Source organism: Myodes glareolus, chromosome 14, assembly GCF_982192425.1.
Source record: "Myodes glareolus chromosome 14, mMyoGla1.1, whole genome shotgun sequence".
NCBI classification, from domain to species: Eukaryota; Metazoa; Chordata; class Mammalia; order Rodentia; family Cricetidae; genus Myodes; species Myodes glareolus.
Window position 1 is genome coordinate 41,612,047 of NC_142039.1, and position 23,439 is coordinate 41,635,485.

The 23,439-nt window shown below is 44.1% G+C and overlaps 1 protein-coding gene across 5 annotated transcripts in view; it reads right to left on the reverse strand.

Moving 5' to 3' along the window:
* The window catches only part of Carmil1 (capping protein regulator and myosin 1 linker 1), a 280,263-nt gene that overhangs the window by 18,757 nt on the left and 238,067 nt on the right, over positions 1-23,439 (reverse strand). For all 5 annotated transcript variants that reach the window (XM_087896478.1, XM_087896477.1, XM_087896479.1 and 2 more), the window contains exons 30-32: positions 10,247-10,313; positions 9,459-9,655; positions 3,292-3,404 (exon numbers count right to left, since the gene is read on the reverse strand). In XM_087896478.1, coding sequence (XP_087752604.1) covers positions 3,292-3,404; positions 9,459-9,655; positions 10,247-10,313 — 377 coding nt within the window. The remainder of the gene's footprint in view (positions 1-3,291; positions 3,405-9,458; positions 9,656-10,246; positions 10,314-23,439) is intronic.

Here is a 23,439-nt window from a genome sequence, read left to right on the forward strand (position 1 = left end):
TCTAAAGCAACATCCTCCAGTCCCATACCCAGCAACACGATCACTCAAAACGAAAGATCTGAACCTTACAGAAATGCACTGCTAACATTTCATTTCTTAGAAAGTAACCACAGGAGGAAAACCACCGAAATGAGGGTGTAAATTGCAGACTCTGAGAAGCAGATACAACACAGGAGGGATGTGATGAAGGGAATCTACTTGCAGAGGATGGAGGAAAACCTCCCCAACAGTCCCCCCCACCACCGTGAGATGTGTCCAAAGAGGAAATCCATCACAATGAGGGTGTAAATCTCAGACTCTGAGAAGCAGAGGATGAAGGAAATGATTCCTCAGCAGCCCCCCTCCTGTAGTGTGAGATGTGTCCAAGAAGATCCGACAGAGAACATGAGAGAGAACTCACAGATTTGTGCTTTTACAGCAGAGTTAAAGAGTGAGTAGACGAGAGCCTTATGTGAAAACTAAGCAAACAAAAAGTGATGAAGAGCTTCCAGAGAAAAGAAAATCTGTAGGGGAGGAAGTGTGACCACAATGTACCATGTAAGTCAGGTGCGGATGCATCCAGGGCTAGGATGAGGCACTGAAGCAACCATTGAATAGCGAGCTAACAAAAATTATATTAAATGAAGAAAGTCAAGAGAGAGAGAGAGAAAGAAAATTCAGTAGGGTCAGAGAACAGATGAGATACACCATCATCCTCTGTAGACAAATGTTGACAGAATTACTATCCGAAACTAAAAATGAAAAATAGGAGGAAAACATTTTTAAAAAAGAAGAAAAGTTAACAATTAATGGAATAAAAACCAGTTGCCTCTGGGAAGCAGGAAGTGAGAAAAGAGATGTATTGGCTTTTTGTTTTGGTTTTTAATTAAAGCCTTGTAGCTCACTTAACTTTAAAACTATGAGCACATAACACTGAATCTCAAACTTTCTTTGTACTAACTTATGATGTTTTACCTAATGCCATGCCCTATAATGTCTAAGTGAGAAGCTATTTTTCATAGGAAAATGCAGTTTAAAAAAATTACAACTTTTTGTAGGTTGATGAAAGTTAAGCTATCTAGTCTTGCACACAGAAATATGCCCAGAATTCTGGGATAGCATCTTTGTGGAAATAGACATTACATATTACAAATGCACCCAGATATCATTCCAAGACAACTGAAAAACAAAGCTGCATGATCAAGAGAGGAAGTCACAGTGGGACAGGTGGGACAGGTGGGACAGGTGGGACAGAGCACTTGGTCCACACCCAGTGCTCACACATTTCCCACAAATACAGGATGGTTGAAGAAGAGCCAGCAATTATATCTGTAATTACACAGAGACAGGTCCGTTATCTGATGTGTTTAACAACAATGACTACTGGCCATTAACTACTGTAGCCTGTACTAAGGTTCTGAAGTTCCTGCATATACCAGTGTACACCTGGAACCCCTAGCATGTGGGAGCCTGAGGCAGGAGGATGACTGAGAGCATGAATTTTCCCTGGGTTGCTTAGTGAATTCCAGACTAGCATGGGATATATCGTGTAACTGTCTCAAAAACATAATAAAATTGCAAAGCAAACAATGGAAAACATAAAATGTAAAACAATAAAAGATTCTGAAGTGTTAATGGGAAAAAAATAAGACCCAGATATTGATCTGGAACAGTATTCTGTGTGAGGAAGGCAGCAATTCATCAAGAGGAAATTTTCCATTATGCTGTTTGTATTGATGTTTCTTGACTCTTTTAAGTTGAAAATACAGTTCTCTAATCCTTGTATTATAAAACAACCAAAATCCAAGCAGACTCTTGAAGAGGCACACTACAGATGTGTACAGAGGTGGGGGGAATGATGCCAGGGATCAGCAGGGATTAATTTGTGGGAATGAAGCATTATAGGAAACTATCAAAGAATAAAGGATGTATTGGTGGGTCTTGAAAGGAAGAATTCTGCCAAGTGATGCTATGCTAAGCTGCAAGACGAGTGTCAACGACAGCCAATAATTAGGTGTTAACGCTCACCAGCGTCTATAAGCTCCACTGCCATGGATATGAGACTTAACTTATTTCTGCTTTGCCATCCTGCAAAGTATAGATAAGACTCATCAATCACAGCTCCGCCGGGCCCTTCCCTAGCTCTCTGGCCTGCCCGCCCTCAGCTATCTGCAAGGTTTAATGCAATCCTGAACTTCATCTCTAAGGTGAAGCATTGTTCACAAACACAACCCAGGCTCGGAGTCTGTCCTGAGATGTATCAGCTTTTAGTAACAGATCGAATAACCTCAGAAAAATCATGTATAAAAACAGGAGTGTTTTAAGTTGAACAATATTTTTGAGGTGGGGTTGAGGCAGAGTCATATAGCTCAGGCTGTTCTGGAATTCACTATGTTTTCCAGGCTTCAAATTTATATTAATCTGCTTGCCCCAATCTCTGGGTGCTGGGGCTCTAAGCATGTGCCACCATGCCCAGCTCAAGATAAAGTATCATTGAACTTTCTTCTAAGGAAGCAACATTCTAGTAAAGGAAAGGTAGACAGAAGTTCTTAGAGGGTACAGTAGTTAGTTTTCCTCTTGTGATGAACATCCAGAGAGAAAAGCTATTTAAGAAGGAAGGAGGGCTTGCTTCGGCTCACAGTGCCAGGGTACAGTCCATCATGGAGAGGCAGTCACGGGGACAGCATGCATTGTACATCTACGGGCAGGAGGGAGCATGCTCCGCTGGCTTTTTCCTTTTCATGAGGTCTGGGACTGGATGCACTATGCACCAGCAATCAGGCTGCATCTTCCCATCTCTAGTAATGTAATCTAGACAATCTCTCACCATCATGCCTAGAGGCTTGTCCTGTCTACTAGGTGATCCAGAGATTGTCAAGCCGACAAAACCAGCCACAGCACAGGGTAAGTCAGAGAACCCTGCCCCACCTCTCCCGTCACTTTGCTGCCCAACTAGCCAACAGATCAAATTACGAATAGGAAAGTTCAAAGGATGCTCGGTGCCCTGAAACAGACTCTTCCAGGTGATGTGAGAGAAACCCAGGCACAGCAGCAATCTGGCCTGGATGTCATGTGCACCGCTATGGAACAGGCCCCACAGTTCTTAGCGCAGCAGATCAGTGGGAAGAGTTTGAGAATTTGAATTTCTAACACGTTCCCAAGCAACACCCATGATGCTTTGTTAGAGACCACGTTTTATAAACCCAAATAGTAAATCTCTTGCATGAGACTGTGATGCCTATATAAATGACAACCACTAGCCATTTAGACGTGAGTGAAATGCCATTCTTAACGAAATGACTGGAAACTTACTTGCTGTCCATTTTAGTCACCTTCTTGGTGAAAAATTCATCTACACCTTCATCCACTCTGCCCATGAGGCCGTTCTGTTCTCCATCATGGGGGACGATGTTGGCGGTACAGATCTGCAAAACAAACAGGACTTCACTCCACAGTCAACCAACGGCCCTTCAGTTCTGCTAGTCTCAACAACCTACAGCACGGCCATGACTCACTACAACAGGGATCACGTGATTTACAGAAACAGAGGCCAGGTGTAGAGCCATAACCTAGTGAGGAAAGAACGGGTTTGTAGACATGCTAAGCCTGATGCTGGTGATTGTGGGAGGCACGCTTTGATGACATCATGCATGTTCAGCATGGTATGGCTGTAGGTGGGGACAGGTTTTGAGACAGTCTCTGCTAGTCGCCCTGACTGGCCTAGAACTCGTTATGTAGATCAGGCTGGCTTTGAACTTGCAGTGGTCCTTCTGCTTCTGCCTCATTAGTGCTGGGATTACAGGCATGTATCACCAAACTCACCCGCCAAACAGATTTACAAAATGTACTGTAAACAGAGCATGATAGGGGCTTTGTATGGCTGGACCAGTCAGACTGTGAAAAATTCTTATTTGCGAAATGCTACCAAGTAAAAAGACAACTACAATCTCAGTACCGGGAAGACAAGAGGATAGCTAGGGGTGGCTTCCTTTAGCTGTCTCACCAATCCTTCTCCTTTCTGAGCCAATAAATAGAGGGTTATACTTTTCTCATTCACGTTCTCCCCTTAGCCCTTTTTGGTTTTCCTGCTTTGACAACAGAATTCATAGCTGGCCCCTGAGTTCACTGGTAGAATGAAGAGCATGGAGGCCCCAGAGATGGAGGGAGAAACTAAACGTAATACAGCTCCCCGCAGGCGCAGCAGCATAAAGGGCTGGGCTGTCCTTCCTAACCCCCTCAATGAACTCCCGACATTTCAGAGGTAGAGAATAGAGGAGGCAAGTTAAGAGCTACCCAGCACAGCTGGCTAAATCGCAGGCAGAGCTTCAAAAGGCGGCAGTTAAAGGGAAGTTCAGATGGCGCTGGCCTGGGAAGAGCAGCCAAAACGCAGACTGTGACGAGTAGAATCAGGTCAATAGAGTTCAAGGCCAAAGCACATGCTGTTAACACTCATTTTCCAGCAAAAGAAAAAGATGTGCTGTGATTCAAGTCTCTTCTGTCATCCAGAGTCAGCATCAGTTACAAAGAGCAGCAGGGCTGCTGGCGAGGGAGAGCAAGGATCGCCCTGCATGGGCAGGAGCACGCGCCTCGGGATCTGTCTCTTTTCCGCAGTCACTGGTGCCCTGCACCTCCAGTGAAGGCACACTCTCTGAAAGGTTAACTTGTGAATGATGAGAAGGTAAGTGGGTGCTGTGAGGTTAAAGGCAGTTCAGACCACCCTCTTGTCTCCCTCACCAGGGCGTAGTGGACATCTGGATCTGAAGTGAGTGCACGTGGACCTGTTAGAGACATTGTGAGCAAGTGTGCCTGAGAGAACCCCTTAGGAAGCTGAGTCACCACACACCTTCCATGCAGGCTTCCCCCAGCAACAAACAAGGAAGACAGACATTCAAAGGAAATTAGACAGAAACGCATAAAGTCAGGCAATACAGAATATGCGATGGACTTGGGAGGTAGAGGAAAACTGAAAACAGACTATTGAGACAGCTACACAATGCTTGATAGGCATTTTAAAAAATCAGGAATGGGGGCTGAGTATGGTGGGTCAGGTCACCCTAGGCTAGTTCTAGGTCAGCCTAGGCTGCATAGTGAAGTTGAGGCCAGCCTAGGGACCAAGTAGAATCTTGTCTCAAAAATAAAACCAGGGCCAGGCACTTTAATTCCAGCAATTGGGAGGTAGATGCAGGTGAATGTCTGTGAGCTCAAGGCCAGCTTGGTCTATTAAATGAGTTCCAGGACAGCCAGAGCAACACAGTGAAATGCTGTCTCAAAAAGCAATAAATAAATAAACAAAGAAACAAACAAATAAAACCAGAAGAAAATATTAACTAATTAAAAACAGAGAATGAGAGAGACACAGTTAATGATAGTTAAGAACAATTCAAATCCTAATTCTATGTAAACAATTAATTTAATCAAATGGGTAATAGTCTATGAAAATATAAATTACTAAAATAGCCTTAAGAACAATTTGAGGGACTGACCAGTTATCACATATGTCTAAGAGAATGCATATAAACTTTAATAAGTGAAAAAAAAAGGGGGACAAATAAATTATTCTTGTTTTTACAAAGATCTTGCTTTTGCCTGAGTCCAGGGAACAGCTAAAGCCACAGGACAGCTGGCAATTTGACATGATCAAAATTTGATTCAAGTGAACTTTTATGCTTTTTTAAAATTGTATGCTGGGCTATAGCTCACTGGTGAGTTCTTGCTCTCCTAGTGTGTGTCAAGCCCTGGGTTTCATTTCCATCACTGGAAAAAAAAAATAAAAGACCATCTGTGTTTCGTTTTTATTTCACACTGTGAACTGAAGCTCCGGAGAAGCTGCCTCTGTGTTACAGAACTGCATACTGTAGGACCTCAGGTAGGGACGGCATGGCAACTGGGGAGGAACAGTTCATCTTGTCAACTGGATCAAATCTGGAACCGAGTAGGAGACATATTTTTGGAGTGAGTTTCCAGGAAGGGCTAACCTGGGAAGAAGCTGTACCCTGCGAGTAGGCAATGCCTGTCGGTGGGTGTCTCATCTATAAGGAGGTCCCAAGACAGGCCACCATAGCCTGCCTTTGCTTCTTGCTGGGGAGCGTGTCTATCGATGCTTCCTCTTCTGCCACCACAGCCACTGCCACCCCGCACAATTGTCAGACTCTGACTTCTTCACCCTTACAATGTGGACGGAACACCAGTGATTCCAGGAATCATTCGGGCCTTCAGCACCAGACTTAGACTCCTGAGGCACCCAATTTTGGTGGCTGAGCAGCTCCCGGGTTCCCGGTTTCTCCAGCATGGCCAAGCTGAGCTGCTCAGCCCCTACTGTGTATGCTATCTCGGGGTATCTATTTTTATAATGCATAGCTACACAGTCTGTTGGTTCTATTCCTCCCGAGAACTGCAAGGGACACAGATGGAATGCTGATACTTGAGAGACAAAGCTGTTTTGTACTCTTAGTCCCCTCTCATAGCCAGTAACTGTCCCCCTCAGTGTCTACCCCAATACCCTGATGACTTTTAAAATGCCTCCTAAGCTGACCCATAAGCTCTACCGGCTCTAAAGCGGAGAGTGTTGTAAAGCCTCCCGATGACCCTCTCTGTGCTTCTGTGAACACAGAGAGACTTGTGACCTTCTTTCCTGTGACTGTGGCTTTGCTATGGTGGTTGGTGCACAGGTCTGTGTTTTTGGAACAGCCACTTATATATGGTTTATTTCCTTAAAGAAGAGTTAGTGGTTTTACACTGACAGTGTTAAGGCAATCTTGTTAATTCTGGCACAAACATCAGAGTGACAGCATTACTAGATTTGGCTCAATGACAGTGACGTGTGGACATCTGAACCAGCCTTGATTTTTGGAATTTTGATGTCTCGGGTAGCTCAATGGTGCAGTGGAGGTCAAAAGCAGACTTCAGACATGCCAAGATCAACTCAAGGTGCAGTGGAGGTCAATGGCAGACCTCAGATACGCCAAGATCAACTCAAGACGAGCTGGTTCTACACAGTACACGGTCCTGGTAAAGACCCTGATGGTCACATCAGACAATTGTTGAGACTAAGCACTAGTAATGAAAGCAGCCGAAACCATGTTGTTCAGTTACATTGCTCTCTAGCTTTTGCTTCTTCCTGATGTGTACCTGGAAAATGTGAGTGAGCCCTAATAAGGCTGTTGTAAGAGACAGTACTCAGGAGAGAGTGAGCCTGGAGAAATCATATGGCAACTAATGTACCTTCACTGTATATCCAAGAATGCCCACGCTCCTCTGCTCCTCTGTGGTCCTTCTTGTGTTATGTCTCAGAGGGCCTCCTGTAGCTGCTTCCAGCATGATGTGTATGGAAGGACGCCCCTGCAGTCCTGACCCTCCTCCCTTAGCCTCACAGCCTCTAGGATTTAAGGCATGAACTGCCATGCCTGGTTCTTTGTAGTTTTTTTAAATGCAGGAAGAAAGAATAACTTGAACATGACTGTGGGGTTTAGTCCCCAGAATCATAAAAGCAGAATAAATAAGCAAATGCACAAACCCACAAAATGTTTCTCTCCAAGGGCACAGAGACACTGAACCCATCATTTCACATTCAGGTCATGCTGCCAATGATTGCAGAAGTGACAGCCAAAGAGGGACCATTCACACAGCAACAATTTAGAGTACAGAATCTGAGCCAGCAAAAGGGAGACTGTCTCTTTCTTTATCTGATAAGCCCCTCTCCCTTATTTAAAACAAAATAGCCATAAATGCTTACACATCTAAGCTTACATAATGCTGTAGCAAGAATCCAAAATCAAATAAGCTGGAAACTATGACACTAAGGCAGCTCTTCAAATTCAAATGAACACATCTAAACACGGATCTTGTAAAGTGAACTACTGACCATGGGGACAAGTGGAGAAACCCTTGAGCCTTCTGTGCTCTCAGCTCTCCCCGACTGATCCAGCAACCACTGCTGAGCACTCACTGCTCGTATTCCCAACCCACAGCACCGGGAACAAAATTTCTATAGGCTGAGTCACACGCCATGCCTCTCTGGAATCCACAGGCAAAGAGCTGGGAATAGGTGATGAGAGCCGTCTCTGGGTAAAAACCTATTCCCAGCGTGGGTTTCACAAGCTCTCTGCACCAAACACAAGTTCATGAGAGCCACTTTTCCCTGTAGCTCTGTAGAACCAGAAAGGAAGAGGCAAGGAGGGCTCCCTGGAAGAAGCTTTGTTTCCATGGAGATCTGAAAAGGCCTTCCAGTCATCATCAGCTCCAGGGAAAGCCGTGAGAAAAGAGGATGGAGAGAAATCAGCAGTCAGGATGGCAGTTGGGGATAATTAAGTGGATGGTAGTGGTGCAGCCAGGGCTTGCCTGTTTGTTTTTGTTTGCTGGTTTGGTTTTTTGTTTCCTTTTTTTGTTTTTTGTTTTTTGATGAGACAAGGTCTCTCTATGTAGCCCTGGAAGGCCTAGAATGCTTGCTATGTAGACCAGGTTAGCCTTGAACTCACAGAGATCCACCTGCCTCTGTCTCCCACATACTGGGATTAAAGAGATGTGCCACTATGCCCAGCTACAGCCAGATTTTTAACATGTCAGCTGATGAGACCCCGAAGGGGACAGAGGATAAACAAGGAAAAGCAGGGTGACAGGCAAGATAGGATCTTAGTTTAGAAATTGTTTAGCCTGAGGTGTTCCAGAACATTCCAGATCTGAAAATGCAGAGCTCAGTAGAGGTTCTGGAAATAGGTTCACATGGAATCAACCAGCAGCAAAGTGGAGACACCAGGCCAGAGAGCTGAGGACCTCTGTTTTCTTTTCTGTGAACATGCACAGTTGGTATGGGAGAATTGTCTGTATTCTGTCAATCGTGTATTTTAATAAAATGCTGATTGGCCAGGCAGGAAGTATAGGTGGGTCAACCAGACAGGAAGTAGAGGTGATGCAATGAGAACAGGAGAATTCTGGGAAGCAGGAAGCTTCCTTTGCCACTCCTGCGCAGACCACCGAAGAGGCAGCATGTAACTTGCCCAGCTGAAAAAGGTACCAAGCCATATGGCTAACGTAGATAAGGATAATGGGGTAATATGTGTCATAAGAACTAATAAGTAGCCTGACCTAATGGGCCAATCAGCTTTATAATCTTATGGAGTCCTGTGTGTGATTTTTCTTTGGGCTTGCCGGCTGTAGGGTACCGGGTGGGACAGAAACCCCAATAAGCCGGCCGTCATGTTACACACAGTCATATATGTGATGCTAGCATACATACGGCAGTTGGAGGACAATCTCGGGTGCCAGTTATTTCCTTCACTGAGGCAGGGTCTCTTTGCTGTCTGCTGATGCATATGCTAGGCTAGCAAGCCCAAGGCCTTCTGGGGATTCACCTGTCTCCATCTCTGTGCAGTCTCACAAATTTGAACACTTGCTTGATCCTCAATTGGTGGCACTATTTACAGTTATGGAACCTTTAGGAGGTGGAGGCAAGGAGGGGCCCGAGGAGCCCAGCAGACACCTACCGCCGCCTGTGTAGGCTGCTGCTTCTTGTTCCGCTTCGGCCGTAACTTGGTAAAGTGTTCCAGTCTCCTGCCTTCCTCTGAGGGCAGCTCGGAAATCAAACCTGAGCTTCGCTTCTCCTGCCGGATGGACGGGAAAGGTGGGTCTTCAATGTGGATCGGCACCTCTTCCAGGGCTTTATCAAGATCAAATTCCATTTCTGAAATAAAACAGATCCCAAAGGGTGATGCAAAGAGGACAGGAGACAATTTCCAAGGGCCAGGCCTGGTGGAGTACAGCTACGGTCCCAGCACTGAGAAAGTTAAGGCAGGAGGATTGCTGAGTTCAGGCCAACCTGGGATGCACACTCAGACCTTCTCAGAAATAGAAATAAGAAGGAAAAAGGGAGAGAGGGAGAAAGGGAAGAAAAGAAGGGAGAAAAGGATAAGAGAAAGGAAGAATAGAGTAGCCCAATTCCATCACCAGCAATAATAAAGCCCAAAGAAATCTACAATTAATGTTTTGCTTTGTTCTGTTTTTCAGACAGGACCTCACTCTGTACCTCTGTTCCCAGGCAAGCCTGGAACTCACTATGTGCCCAGGGTGACCCCGACTCACGTCCATCCTCCTACCTCAGTCTCACAAGATCACAGGACTGAGCAACCACGCCTGGCCTCGAAAAGTAATTTCTACTGCTCCTCACCAATTATCCAAACCTTCCTCAATTTACAGAGTGGGTCCCGTGGGCAGCGTGAACTCTTTGTTGGGATGTTTTCTAGTTACAGGGAAGTGGCATTGGGAGCACACTCACCAAACGCCCTGGAGACAGGCCGCAGCATTCGGCTGTGGATGCTCTTCCTCTTGGACTTGGGAGTCATCTGGCAATCAGACAGAGGCAGTGCTTAGGTGAGCATGGAAACTTGTCTCAAACTCCAGGGCACCAGGAATCAGCAGGTAAACTAGGCTCCTGTTTCACTATTTAACAAAAGCTCCACTGTAGCAACTGCTAGGTTGACTCAGGAGATGCATAGATGGATTCTAACTGTCTCAAACTTTCATAAGTCATTCAGCCAAGGGCCCTTTTATCTTACATTTCTAACCAGTTCAGATCTCTTCCTACGGCTGAAAAGAACAGGGAATGATAATTTAACTCTAAGCCATACATGAGAATGTCAAACTGGAGATAAGAAATCAGCCTCAAAGAATGTAAAAATCACTCACAAAGCACTGAGATTATTCATGACTGTAATTGCTGGTTGTCACAGCAACACTGGTGCAGGCATCCTGTCTGCAGTCTCTGTGTGCCACTTCAACGCTTTAGGTAGCTTAACCCTTTGTTTTGCAGTGTGTCATTATAATTTCAGGACAATGTGCCACAATTCAAAACTATCAGATGTTACTTCTCAGTAAATGTCTAAGATCCTGCCAGAGCCTTTAAAAATAAATCCCAAGCCAAGGTCAAACTTGAGGACATCTTCCAAGTATTGACATCAAGTATGGAGCATCCATCATCCACCACAGATCAACAATCACCGTTCACATCCGGCATCCAGTGTAGATCCTCCCCCCCCCCCCCCGCACTTATCATCTGGCATGGGCCATGTACATGGGTAGTAGCATCCACTACCACCCAGAGCTGTCTCCCTCAGAAGATACACAGCTGGTGAGGCTGGGAAGAACCTCAGGCGTCACCTATACAGATAAACTTGAAGGCCAATACAAAGTCATGGGATGAGTGATAAACATTAACAGATCTGAGCTGTTAGAGGATCTGGGCCAGGACAAGAACTGGGGATGGAGCCAGTCTAGTAATCTTCCCACTATGCCATTGCTATCAATACTGATGATGATCTGCAGTTGCATTTAAACCAGCATGATACTATTTTTTTTAACTTCACTTTTTCTTGCTTTTTTTTGGGGGGGGGTGAGGATTTTTGTTTTGTTTGAGACAAGGTCTTATTATGTAGCCTAGGTTAACCTCAAACTCACAGTCCTCCTGACTCAGACTCATGTGCTGGGATTGCAGGCAGGTACTACCAAGCCTGACTCAAAAAACAGACCCACATCCAGATTAAGAGAAAATAGAGCTGAAAGAGTATTGTATGTTTTGATGAAATTGTTGTCAGCTAAAGCTTCCTCAAAGTCTCCATTCTTTAAAAGAATAAACTGGTTTATACCAATCTGGAAAAGCAAACAACTTTTCAGTTTTGACAGTTACCCTGGTTTTAATAAAAAAACAAAAAACAAAAATCAAAAACAAAACAAAAAACCCCAGCCACTTGCTGCTAAATGTTGGGAGAACAGGGAGAGAAAAGGTGAGTGATCAGATTTACACAAAGAATGGCTTTCCTGAAAGACCAGTGTGACCTGCTGGAGGCAGCCAGGCTGAGTGGGAAGCTCACAGACTGTGTGTGAGGCGCAGGGTCTGCAGAGCAGTGGAGTGGCCTAGGAAGCAACTCACTCCTAAGATTCAGAAAATATCCAGTAGGCATCTGTTGCAAAGGAGAACCGCTGCGAAGACGCATGTTGTGTTTAGCTCTCACGAGTCTCAAAGACCTTCCACACTGTCTCAGTAGGGAGAGGATCAATGGGTAAACCAAAAACATTCACGGATGATGGCAAACTCAAGGCCAGCCTGAGTTTGAATTACAGCAGGTTTGACGCAAGCCTCGACTACATAAGACCCTGTCTGAAATACACATTAAAAACAAGACAAACTAAGCTTGGGATAGAATTTCATTCAGATAATCATAACTAGAAAAGAAGTTTAAATTGCAGGTGTGGAGGATACCTGATTTTTATGTCCTTCTTGTGCCTCAGGATTAGTTTTTGTTTTTATTATTTATTTATTTATTTATTTATTTATTTATTTTGCTTCACAGCAAGCATTCACAGACAAAATAGCTCAGGTTTCCCTCTCCTTAAACCCAGTGTGATAGGTAAGAAATAAGTGTGAAATGTGTCAAAATTGTAACATTATGTCCATACAGTAGCTTTAATATTTGAAAAGGGACACATATTATTTCATGTACAGATAAAGAATAGATACCATTCAGAGAAAGAAACTCATTTGTTAACTTGGTGACCCATGTGTAAATAAGTCATTTAGCGTAACCTAATTTTGGAGACACATAGAAACCTGAAAGTCATTGGGCATTTCATTGGCTGACACGGATTAGAATGGAAGCAGTTCTGTTATGATTGTGTTTTCCAATGTTTCAAAGCCTGGTATTAAGTTTCAAATGTCAGGGGAAAAAATGTCTTCTGGTATTTTCCACTGCAGCGCTGCATTTTGAATGAACTCTCTAAGAGCAGAGAACTGCTAGTTATGTTTCCCAAAAGAGTGTTTTGTTGATCTTCCCATTACTGTTAGTTCCCAAGTTTTGCCTTTTTGGCTAACGTGAGGATCGGCACCTCAGCTTGCTTCCATGCCTGGCATCAAGAGCGTGGCCAAAGCCTGGGTTCTACCTCAAGCTTGCAATCCCACCATGCAAGAGGTTTGAGGTTAGGAAGTTACACACAGACCCTGTCTCAAAACAACAAAAGACCCTTCGATGCCAATGGCTTCAATCTCCCTCTCATAAGGTTTATAGAGAACACAGAAAGAAACAGAAAAGGGAGCCTCACCTCTCACAAGCTGTGCCCTTTTTGGCTATGCTTTTTTTCTTAGTTTTATGGAAAGTACAAACTCGCTCAGTCTCCCTTGCTTATCTTATGACTCCATTCAATAACTCCTAAGCAAGGACATGTAAAGATGGACAGATTTTCTGCACAAGGACTTATTTAGCAGCAAATATTCCAGCTTCTCGAGAAATCCACTGGCTTGCACTGTTCTTCCTCCTCACAACGGTCAGGTTTGATAAACTGTATCCTGGGAGGAGGGATGGCAGCGGTCGTGCTTAGAACTGTGGGTGCTCTTCCCTTTTGTACCAAAACGCAAGGGTTAATTTCTTCATTGTGTCCTAGTCCCTCCACTGTCCCTGCTCACTTGTCAATGGCCAAGCAACTTTCTGAGTCAAGGAAATCCCAAAGTGCTCATCAGATGAAGGGCAAGGGCCGCTGAAGTGCTAGGAGCAAACTACCTTTAAGCCCGGACAGAACTAACTTTTAAAAATGCATTCTACGAGTGAGAAGAAAAAAATAAGTTAAATCTTCATTTTAAAATGCAATTTTAGAAGGAAACCCTAAATATAGACTTTCTCATCTTGATACCATAAGTGCCAATAAATCCGCACCGTGCTATAAGCGTGAACAGCGGCACACCATGGCTGTTTTTGAAGAGGCCAAAAGCAGCACGGATATCTATAGTACTTGGAATCCTACTCATTGGATCCAATTTTTATAATGTGACTGTAGCTCAACAAAGATTTGTCCACTGTCAACACGATTTACAAAGTAAAGATAGAACTTGGTTCACAACAGCGCCTTCCTCTCAGACCTACTTCTAACAGGTGATTCCCTAAGCATACTAATTTTTATAAATGAAACTAAAATTACTCGAATCACCATGAAGATAGGATCCCTTATTTAAAAACATTTTTTTTATTTTTGCTAAGTTTTCACAAAGAGTAGCATATAATGCTATCATTCTAAGCTCAAGAACCAAAATTATTTTTCTTTCTTCTTCAGGGAAAAAAAGAAAAAAAATACCCACCCCAAACCAGTACCAGTTGAGAAGCAGTTTAGTAATAGCTAATCTGAGAAACAAATCATGATGCCAATTTTCTATAATTCTGGGCCTACAACAAGCAATATGACAAGGGCGAGAAACACTTGGGCATTTGCTCCTTGAGTCTTGAGAACTTCCTCCTCCCTCCCCTCAAATGTGGCAACCTCTTCATCAACCTTCTCTTACTCTCAGGCACCCAGCTGGGGAGATTTTCAATTCACCCCCTGGTTTATTTAAGACTGAACCATCTGGTCAACTCCAATCCTGTTTCTAAATTATTGCCTCTTTCATTCAGGATCTGCGGGTGGAATGACAACATCTCCCGGGAGACCAGCCAGGCAGTGCAGAAGCAAATGGAGCGTGAGAATGCGAACCAGCGCAGCCAGGGACTGCAGTACCCCTGGGGGATACTTACACTTGTACAGCAGAGAGTCTCCATGCAGCAAAAGGAAAGGGAAAAAAAATATGAATGGAAGAGAGACAAAGCAACAGCATTACAAGAAAAGGGGAGGGAGAGAGACATACACAAAGTAGAGAAAGCTAAAATACACAAAAAGCCATCGCAGCAGAGCAACGGGGTAAGACTGGCGCCAAGCTCAGGGCGTAAAGCATCCAGCCAAGCTTTTAATAAGCAGCGGTACAGCAGCAGCTTTAGAAACTGCAATGCTCATACACACAGATGTTAACTGTTTCTTAGCATGTCTCCAAACCCATGGTGACGTCACCAGTTGCCAGGGCACACAGTGGGCAGAACACTGGTCAGATATTAGAATCCCCCCCCTTCCCCGAGACACACACACAGGTCTTGGCTTGGTCTGCAACAGTGTGGGGAGTGGGACTCGTTGGGTGAGCACAGATGTCTCCTGAAAGGCCACTTAGAGCCCTCTTCACTCTCCACCGCATTTCGGAGGAAAGCACTTGGATTCTCTCCCTCTGCGATCAAAACCTTGTATACAGAAATCTGACGCTGGAATCTTGCACAGTCGACCAGTCAGAGTGCAACTAAATATTTCCTGGTGGGAATTAACATTTTACCTTCAAACTTGAAACCCATTGGCCACCATTGGCAGCTGCTAACACATCCTACTATTTTTTAAAGTGAGGGCAGCGTATTTTAGAAGTCTTACTTGAGTCATCAGTGTGTGTGAAACCAGCCCGAGGTGACAGAATTCTTCTTAAGCTCCCAGAAGACAGGCTTTGCAGAAGGCTCCCTACTGTGTCTGTCTGAGGCTGTGTTTTTCTTAGTTCTATGTTTCATGTGTCAATTTTTTTCTCAACATAAAATGAAATGAAAATGTAGAGCTCCTCAGGCTGTGTGTGTCAACAGTGTGGGTCACTGCAGAGGAAAGGGAGGATGCAGGAGGAAGCCATTTCCCAGTGCCACCCCTGCCATCGTCCATAGTCACAGAAAGGCTTAAGCATTTTTCTCCAAATGTTGTTCATATTATGACCTATAAAGTGAGGTCAAAAACATGCATGCTAAATGAAAGGAAAAAGAGTAAAAATGTATTTTCAAATCTTCAGTTGTCATGCCTGTGTTAACACACACGCCCCTGGAGCATCCACAAGTGTGATTATGGCTCCAAGTATGAGGAGTCGGTCTCACCGATCATCTTAGACCTCCCTTCTCTTTCTGAAAGGTTAATTTATCAGGACGAGTCCTCCATCTCAATTATACTTCCATTACAAGTAACAGTGAAGACAGGAAGGAGTTCTGAGTGCAAAGCAGGTACCTTATACCAAGGCATCCAAGAAATGGGCTCAAACCTTGGATCTCCCATTTGCTATGAAATCTGGGCCAATGTTTTTAGTAACACTGGGCTTGTTTTTCCAGTTTAAAATAAATCATTGTGAGGATTAACTAAGACACAGACTATGAAGTGTTTACTACAATACCCAACATGCCATGCTGCACCAACAGTGACCTCACTGAACCTCAGTGCCAGATGCGAGGGAAGAGTAGGGTTGGGAGAGATTAAGGGTAAAGTAGATTTTTTTTCTCACAGAAAAAATACCTAGAATGAATCTAAAAGCCCCCTGATGGGGAATAAGCAAATGAAACAGGCAGGAAACATCAGTTCACAGATGCAAAAGTAAATGATGGATCAGCAGCTAAAATGGAAAAAACACATAGAGCAATGGTTCTCAACTTTCCTAATGCTGCAGCCCTTTAATCCAGTTCCTATGCCATGGTGACCTCAACCATAAAATTATTTCCTTGCTACCTCATAACTGTAATTTTGCTACAGTTGTGAAATGTAATATCTGATAAGCAGGATATCTGATGTGCACTCACCAAAGGGGTTGTAACCCTCAGGGTAAGAATCACCGATATAGAATGACATGAAGAAATCTCAAAACAAGGTTCAGCAAAGAGTTTCAGAAAAATACATGTTGATATGGTAGCTATGTACATCCTAAAACCATGAGACCTTACTATCAGCTAGCTGCTCATGAACAGATGGAAAATAAGGGGCCCAGTCCAACCCTGATGATGCCTATGGGAAGAGGAAGGTGAGAAAGATGGCTGGTAATGGCCAAAGAAGGCCACTATGCTATTTGTAATGCTTAAGATGTTCAAGGTACTGCAAAGGTTACAGAATACCTACAGTTCACTGGTTCCTATTAGAGAAGGGACAGAATGGCAGTAAATAAGACAGACTCTCATGTGAGTTTGTGCTCTGGTTAGATCAAAGATGCTGGCATGCCAGAGTCAGCTCATGAAGATCTGGGAATATGGGTATTCAGCACCAAGCAGCATTTTTAAATAACTGTCCTGATTTGCCCCTGATCCCCATCTCCAAACTCAGATAACTCTCGGAAATTATCTGAGAAAACGGAACCACAACTGAGAAGAGGTACACCTCCATAAAGCGGGCTTGTGGAAAAGCCTATGGGGGTATTTTCTTAATTAATGATTGATACAGAAGGGCCCAGCTCATTGTAGGTGGAACTGTCACTGGGCAATGATGTAGGGTGCATAAGCAAGCAGCCTGAGCCTGTCATGAAGAACAAACCTGTAAGCAGCACCCTCCCATGGCTTCTCTTTGATCTTTTTAAACGCTCTCAGTTTTATGAAGAGAGGGGACTAAACACAAGTGTTCTCCTCTTGGACTCACAAGATGGCATTTCTGTCATCGCAGTCATGGGACTTCCTTCATTTTACCCCTTCTCCCCGCAAGTTTACACACACACATTTTGCTGAAACCACTTGTTACATTTATTTATGTACGTGTGTGTGTGTGTGTGTGTGTGTGTGTGTGTGTGTGTGCTTGCATGCATGCACACATGCTAAGGCGCATGTGTGGAGGTCAAAGTTCAGCCTGCAGAAGTCAGTTCTCTCCTTCTACCTTGTGAATTCTGGTAGTTGATGTCAGGTTGTCAGGCTTGGCAATAAACACCTTTATCTGCTGAGCCATCTTACCATGGTGGAAACATTTAAAGGTTAGTGTCTTCATATTTCTTCCTTATGATCTCTACATGATCATCCCAGAAACAATATGCTCCTCTATAGCCTCGCATGATTGGTGAAACAAAAAAAAATCAATAGTCATCACATCATATGCAAGCCACATACGATAGGCTATGTTCAAATTTCCTCTAGAATTCTTTGAGACGGGGTCTGGCCTCAAACTTCCATGAGCTGAGGATGATGGTGAACTGATCTTCCTGCCTCTATGTTGTAAGCGCTGGCATGTGCTGCTACACTCGGCCTCCCTCAATTATCTTTCAAACACGTAGATTTTCTTCTTTAGATCCAGAACCTAACGGAGACCTGCACATTATATGTAAAAATGTATCTTTAGCCCCTCTTTTGTCTCACCCAGTACCTCCTCTTGACTCTACCCAAGTGCAGCTTTTCTTCCTCCCATTTCTTCATAATAAGATGCAGGGGAGATGGTTTTAGTCAGGAATTTCACACAGTGGGTGCTGTGACCCGCTGAGTCAGTCACAACAGGTAGCCCACATCGGGTGGCCGCTATGGTTGGGGAAGCTGTTTGGTCTCTTGATTGAAGTGGGGACTTCCTGTGTGTTTCATTGTCGAGTGCCATTCCTCTGTTATTAAGAGCCACTCTGGGAAGTGCTACTGCCCGTCCCTGCAGACGAGACTACTTTTAAGCAATATTGGCGATTCTTGCTTTAATTGACGACTACAGCAGGCGCTGCAGAGATGGATTGCCCACGGCTCTCTCCTTCCTGTGTCTATTTGCCACCCCTCTTCTGTTTAGTCCCCCAGAACCACTCCTTTCTTGATATATTTTTTGACATTACCATGAACAAGAGCATTTTTTAAAAATTAATTCAGTGTAGCATAAGATTTTGCAATCACTGTTCTTTCTGGCACTCGGTGTCCCATTGACATTTATTCAATCTACCCTGCATGTCCCTTGAGATGGTCTCTCTGGATATAACACCAATCCTTGCTCTTTGATTTAAGGCATCCTTGGCTGACCTTGTACTTTTCTGGGTACTTTGAAAATGGATATAGGTAATCCCTGTTTAATGAGCTACATGTGAAAACCTAAGTATTTCCGACCAGATTATCTGCTGAGTCAGTGCTCAAAGGGGAGCTTAATTGATTTATAGCCTCAAATATCTACTCTAATGTTACCACATTTGCAGCTAGAAAGCCATTTTCAATGCATCTCTATTTTCAAAAGTATGAGGCAGCATAAATCAGCTGAGAAGAACAGATACAACTCTAGCTTTGATAAAGGTTGGACGGCACAAGAGTAATCCCCTTAGAGCAGAGGATCACATCAGCTGTGAGAAAGCTGCAGTGAATCAGGGGATAAAAGGAGGAAGGGATGGGGGGGGGCTGGAGAGATGGCTCAGTGGTTAAGAGCATTGCCTGCTCTTCTAAAGGTCCTGAGTTCAATTCCCAGCAACCACATGGTGGCTCACAACCATCTGCAATGGGGTCTGGTGCCCTCTTCTGGCCTGGAAATATACACACAAACAGAATATTGTATACATAATAAATAAATATTTTGAAAAAAAAAAAAGGAGGAAGGGAGAACTGAAGGTACACCACACGTCTCCCAACACCATTAAATCTGGCTCCTCACTGCCCTCCTCGGCTCTCATACCCACGGCCTTGCTTCACATCCAGCATGAACCGGCTCTGTGATGTCAGACATACGCACTCTGAGAGCAGTACTGACCGGAGACTCTCATCCCAGCACAGCAGAGTGCTAGCCTGAAGTAGAAATGGATCATTTCCTTACTTTATCAGATTTATAGATTCTTTTAATGAAAGAAAATTAAGCCATTACCTTCCTACTGTACCACACATTCCCCAGCGAACAAGAATCACTAACTTTTTATCCACTTTAATCTGGTTGAGTACTCTCTTTAAAAATGAATACAATTAAATATTTTCCTTGATAGTAGCCAGAAAGAAAGAAAGAAAGAAAGAAAGAAAGGGAAAAAGAAAGAAGAAATTATATGGTACTGATTTCAAGAAACTATATATTTTTGCTGCTGTTCTGAGAATGGTTCTCATTGTAGCTCAGGCTTGAGCTTATACTTTTTCTGTACAGCTGAAGCCAGCCTTGAACTTCTGGATCTACCTGCCTCCATGTTTAGAGTGATGGAATTATACTTGCGCTCAATCAGGTATCTTTTAGCAAATACTAATTCAGATGAACACAGGGACAGGATATGTACTAATAATAACAGGGCCTCTCTACCCTACAACAGTGGAAGAGAAGGTGAGGAAATTCCTAAGAACATGGCTGTGCGCTGAGACTGTGTTGCTCCAAGTTTCACAGACGCTTTGCCAGCATCTGTTCTCATTACTGTGAAAGACAAATGAGGGAAACCCTACCGAGCAGCACATCTATAGAATACAATTCAAAACCACTTAATTTAGAGAACCCATTGACTACATAAGGCAAAAACAAGGAGGATAGGGGAGGATGTCCATCCTGCCTCCAGAACAGGCTCCAGTTTGATGACATCAGGTAATTAGCTCGGTAAGCAGAGCACAAGGTCATAGCTGACTACTGTGCTGAAAGAGAACACATTAAAGCTCATGATAATTTACTCCTTAAAAGAATATTTGGGTGCTGAGATGGCTCAGCAGGTTTATAAAAGCGTTTACCACAACCCTGAGGACGGGAGTGCTCTATCCTCAGGGACAATGTGGTAGAAGGAGAGAACTGGATCCCCAAGTTGTGCGCGCGCGTGCGCGCGCGCGCACACACACACACACACACACACACACACACACACACACACACAGAAAGAGAGAGAGAGAGAGAGAGAGAGAGAGAGAGAGAGAGAGAGAGAGAGTAAAAGAATAAAAATAAAATAGCAAACAAACTGCAGAACTGCTGAGCGGAGATTCTGGGTGGATGCTGAGCGGAGATTCTGGGCGGATGCTGAGCGCAGATGCTGGGTGGATGCTGCAGACACCAACAGGCCACCAGCAGGTCTCACCACAAGGCTCAAATCCCACAGGTTCCAAGCTTTTCTGAGATCAACTCCTCAATTTTCTTCATCCTAACTCTTTACCCTCAAATGGTGCTTTGGATAAAGACCACTTAGCACCTAAACTTGGGAAACCTGGTCTGTTCTAGAAACCAGAATATTTGTCATGTTTTGTCTGTTTATATGTATGGTATATGAGTGTAGCACATGTGATTATGTGTTCTATGCATGTAGGGGGAGGTACTCATGCATATGTATGCCTGGGTGTGTGGAAGCCAAGAGAAGATACTGGATATACTCCTTATTTTTATTTATTTTTTTTAAAGCCAGGGTCTGTACTGACTCTAAGATCACTGGTCTGGCTCTCCTGATTGACCAGCAAACCCCAAGGATCATCAGCTTGTCTTTGTTTTCCCTCCACTCCCTAAATCCTAGGATCGCAGGTATGCAACACCATGCCCAGTTTAGGAAATACTTTTACAGCATCTATTTCACCAATGAGGGAATAGGTCAAGAACATAGCAATTTTGTCAGCTATTTTTCATTTGCTTTGGGCTTGCTTAAAATGAACTCAAGATTTATAGCCAAGCTATAGTGAAGAGTTGGGTAAATTTCCTATCAAACAAACTTCCCATATATTTCCAACGGTATTGTTTTATAGCAACACATGAGTGGTTTAGTGCACACAGGGGCAGTTTCTTATTCTCCCCAGAAGAGCCTTTGCTGAGTCGCCACCACTTAGGGTTTCAATTTCAAGTAACTGCTCACAAGACATCAACTCCTTCAGTTACTTGGGGGACAGGCCACAAAACACAGAATGGAATGCTTCATCACAGCACCAACGAGAATCTTTACAAACTGAGCGTGCTGGCCAGGCAAAGGACATAGTCTCAAAGGACACAGGCAGCAAAGCTAGTCTGGGGCACGTATTTGAAACGTGAGTTGACATGGGTGTAGCTTGCTATCAATTCAGAGCTGCCCACTGCGTGCAGAGCCCTGTGTTATTTCCCACAGCCAGCAGCTCACCCAGGGCCTTGTAAGCATCTCAGTGGACAGCACTAACATCTGACTCCGCCCAAACCGCCCAGCCCACCCCCCTTCACTACTAGGCTGTGTGTGATGAATCGGCTTCGGCTTCCCTTTCCGCCTCAGCAGTTCTGCTTCCTGTTAACTATAATGACCAGCATTCAAGCTGTCTCCTCATCCCAAGCCCCCGTGACTCTCTCCTGGGTGACTTACTCATTCTCTTCTCCACCAACTTCTTTTCCAAATGCCAGGGAACCATCAGTAACTGTGCACCTGGCCCAAGGCTTAGAACCTTCCTCCAGGAAGCCTTCCTTGACAACACCCCTCCCCTAGTGGTCTTCTCTGTCTCCATAGCAACAGGCACCCTTCTCTTAGAACACACTTTCCCATTGTATTCAGGTTTATTAATGAAGAACCACTTCAATCCAAAAATGCGCTTAGGCACATATAAGACAGATCTCCTTTTAAATGAGTAAATTAGGATAAAGAAAAAAATGAAATCGGAATACGGCTGAATAACACAATTAATATTTCTTAAGGCTCAAGCAACCTTTTTATATTCAAATGCACTCCTTCAGCTCTGAATTTTTAAATGAAAAATACTGACAGTGGGTTCCAGTAAGCACACAACTGTGTCTAAGGGTACAGAGCACATTGCGGGGAGCTTCCATTACTCTTGGCTAAAAACTGGCTATTTCTTTTGTAACGGTGACATCTGGGGATGAAATCAGCAGTGATACAAAACATGTAAATAGCATAATAATATGGCTTTTTATTTGTCTTTAGACAGGGTCTCTCCATGTAGACCAGGCTGTCCTAGAACTCACAGAGATCCTTCTATCTGTCTCCCAAGTGCTAGGATTAAAGGAATGCACCACCATATCGAGCCAATGACAAATCTCATAGGGGTGCTTCCTCAGTAGACCCTTAGTGGAGATTAATGACATAAATCAAAATCATGCCTCAGTCACAGAAGGACTTGGGGCTCAAAAAACGGGGACAAGGGGTAGAGGGCTAGTCTACATAGCCCAGACTCTAAAGGGTACCACATCCTCTTCTACCCTACATTTCTGCTTTTGCCCTTAGATTTCCTCTTCAGACTAAAAAGATCAACATCAATCCCTGGAGCCGCCGTAAGTCTTCTATTTAAGATCTGCTCATTCTGTAGTGTGTCGTGTATGCTGATACACGCGCATGTGCAGTGGCCAGAGGTCCAGGTCAAGTGTCTTCCTATATACCACTCTCCATACCATGCTTTGAGAAGGGGTCTCCCTGAACCTGGAGCTCACCATTTCAGCGACACTTCTGTGTCCAGTGCTGGGATTCCAGATGCACGCTGCTGCCACGCCCAGCTCCTTTACACAGGTGCCAGGTATCTGACCTGGGTCCTTAGGGCTGTATAGCAAACACTTTACTCTCTAAGTCATCTCCCCAGCTCTACACACCTCAAGGAGGCCTGAAGTAAAGTAGGTGAATTATAGCACATGGCAGTTTATCACACATGCATGTATGCATAACTGAAACAGACACTTGATGTGATCCAATACTACGTTCATACTTAAAAACAAATGTTTTCTGAGCCGGGTCTCACTCACTACTACATAGCAGAAGCTACAATTCACAGTGATTCTTCTACATCAACCTCTCAAATGTTTTGATTGCATGTGGGAGCCAACACATCTAGCATGTTCACACCTTGTGTTTACATGTGTGGTACAGGAATTGAACTCAGGACCTTGCACATGGTGGATGAACACACCACCATTGGACTACATCCCCAGCCCTCTTCTAAGTTTTCCTTTAGAGATTGGCTCTCATTAAGTTGCCCCAGCCTTGAACTCACTCTGTGTCCCAGGTGGGCCTTGAACTTGAGA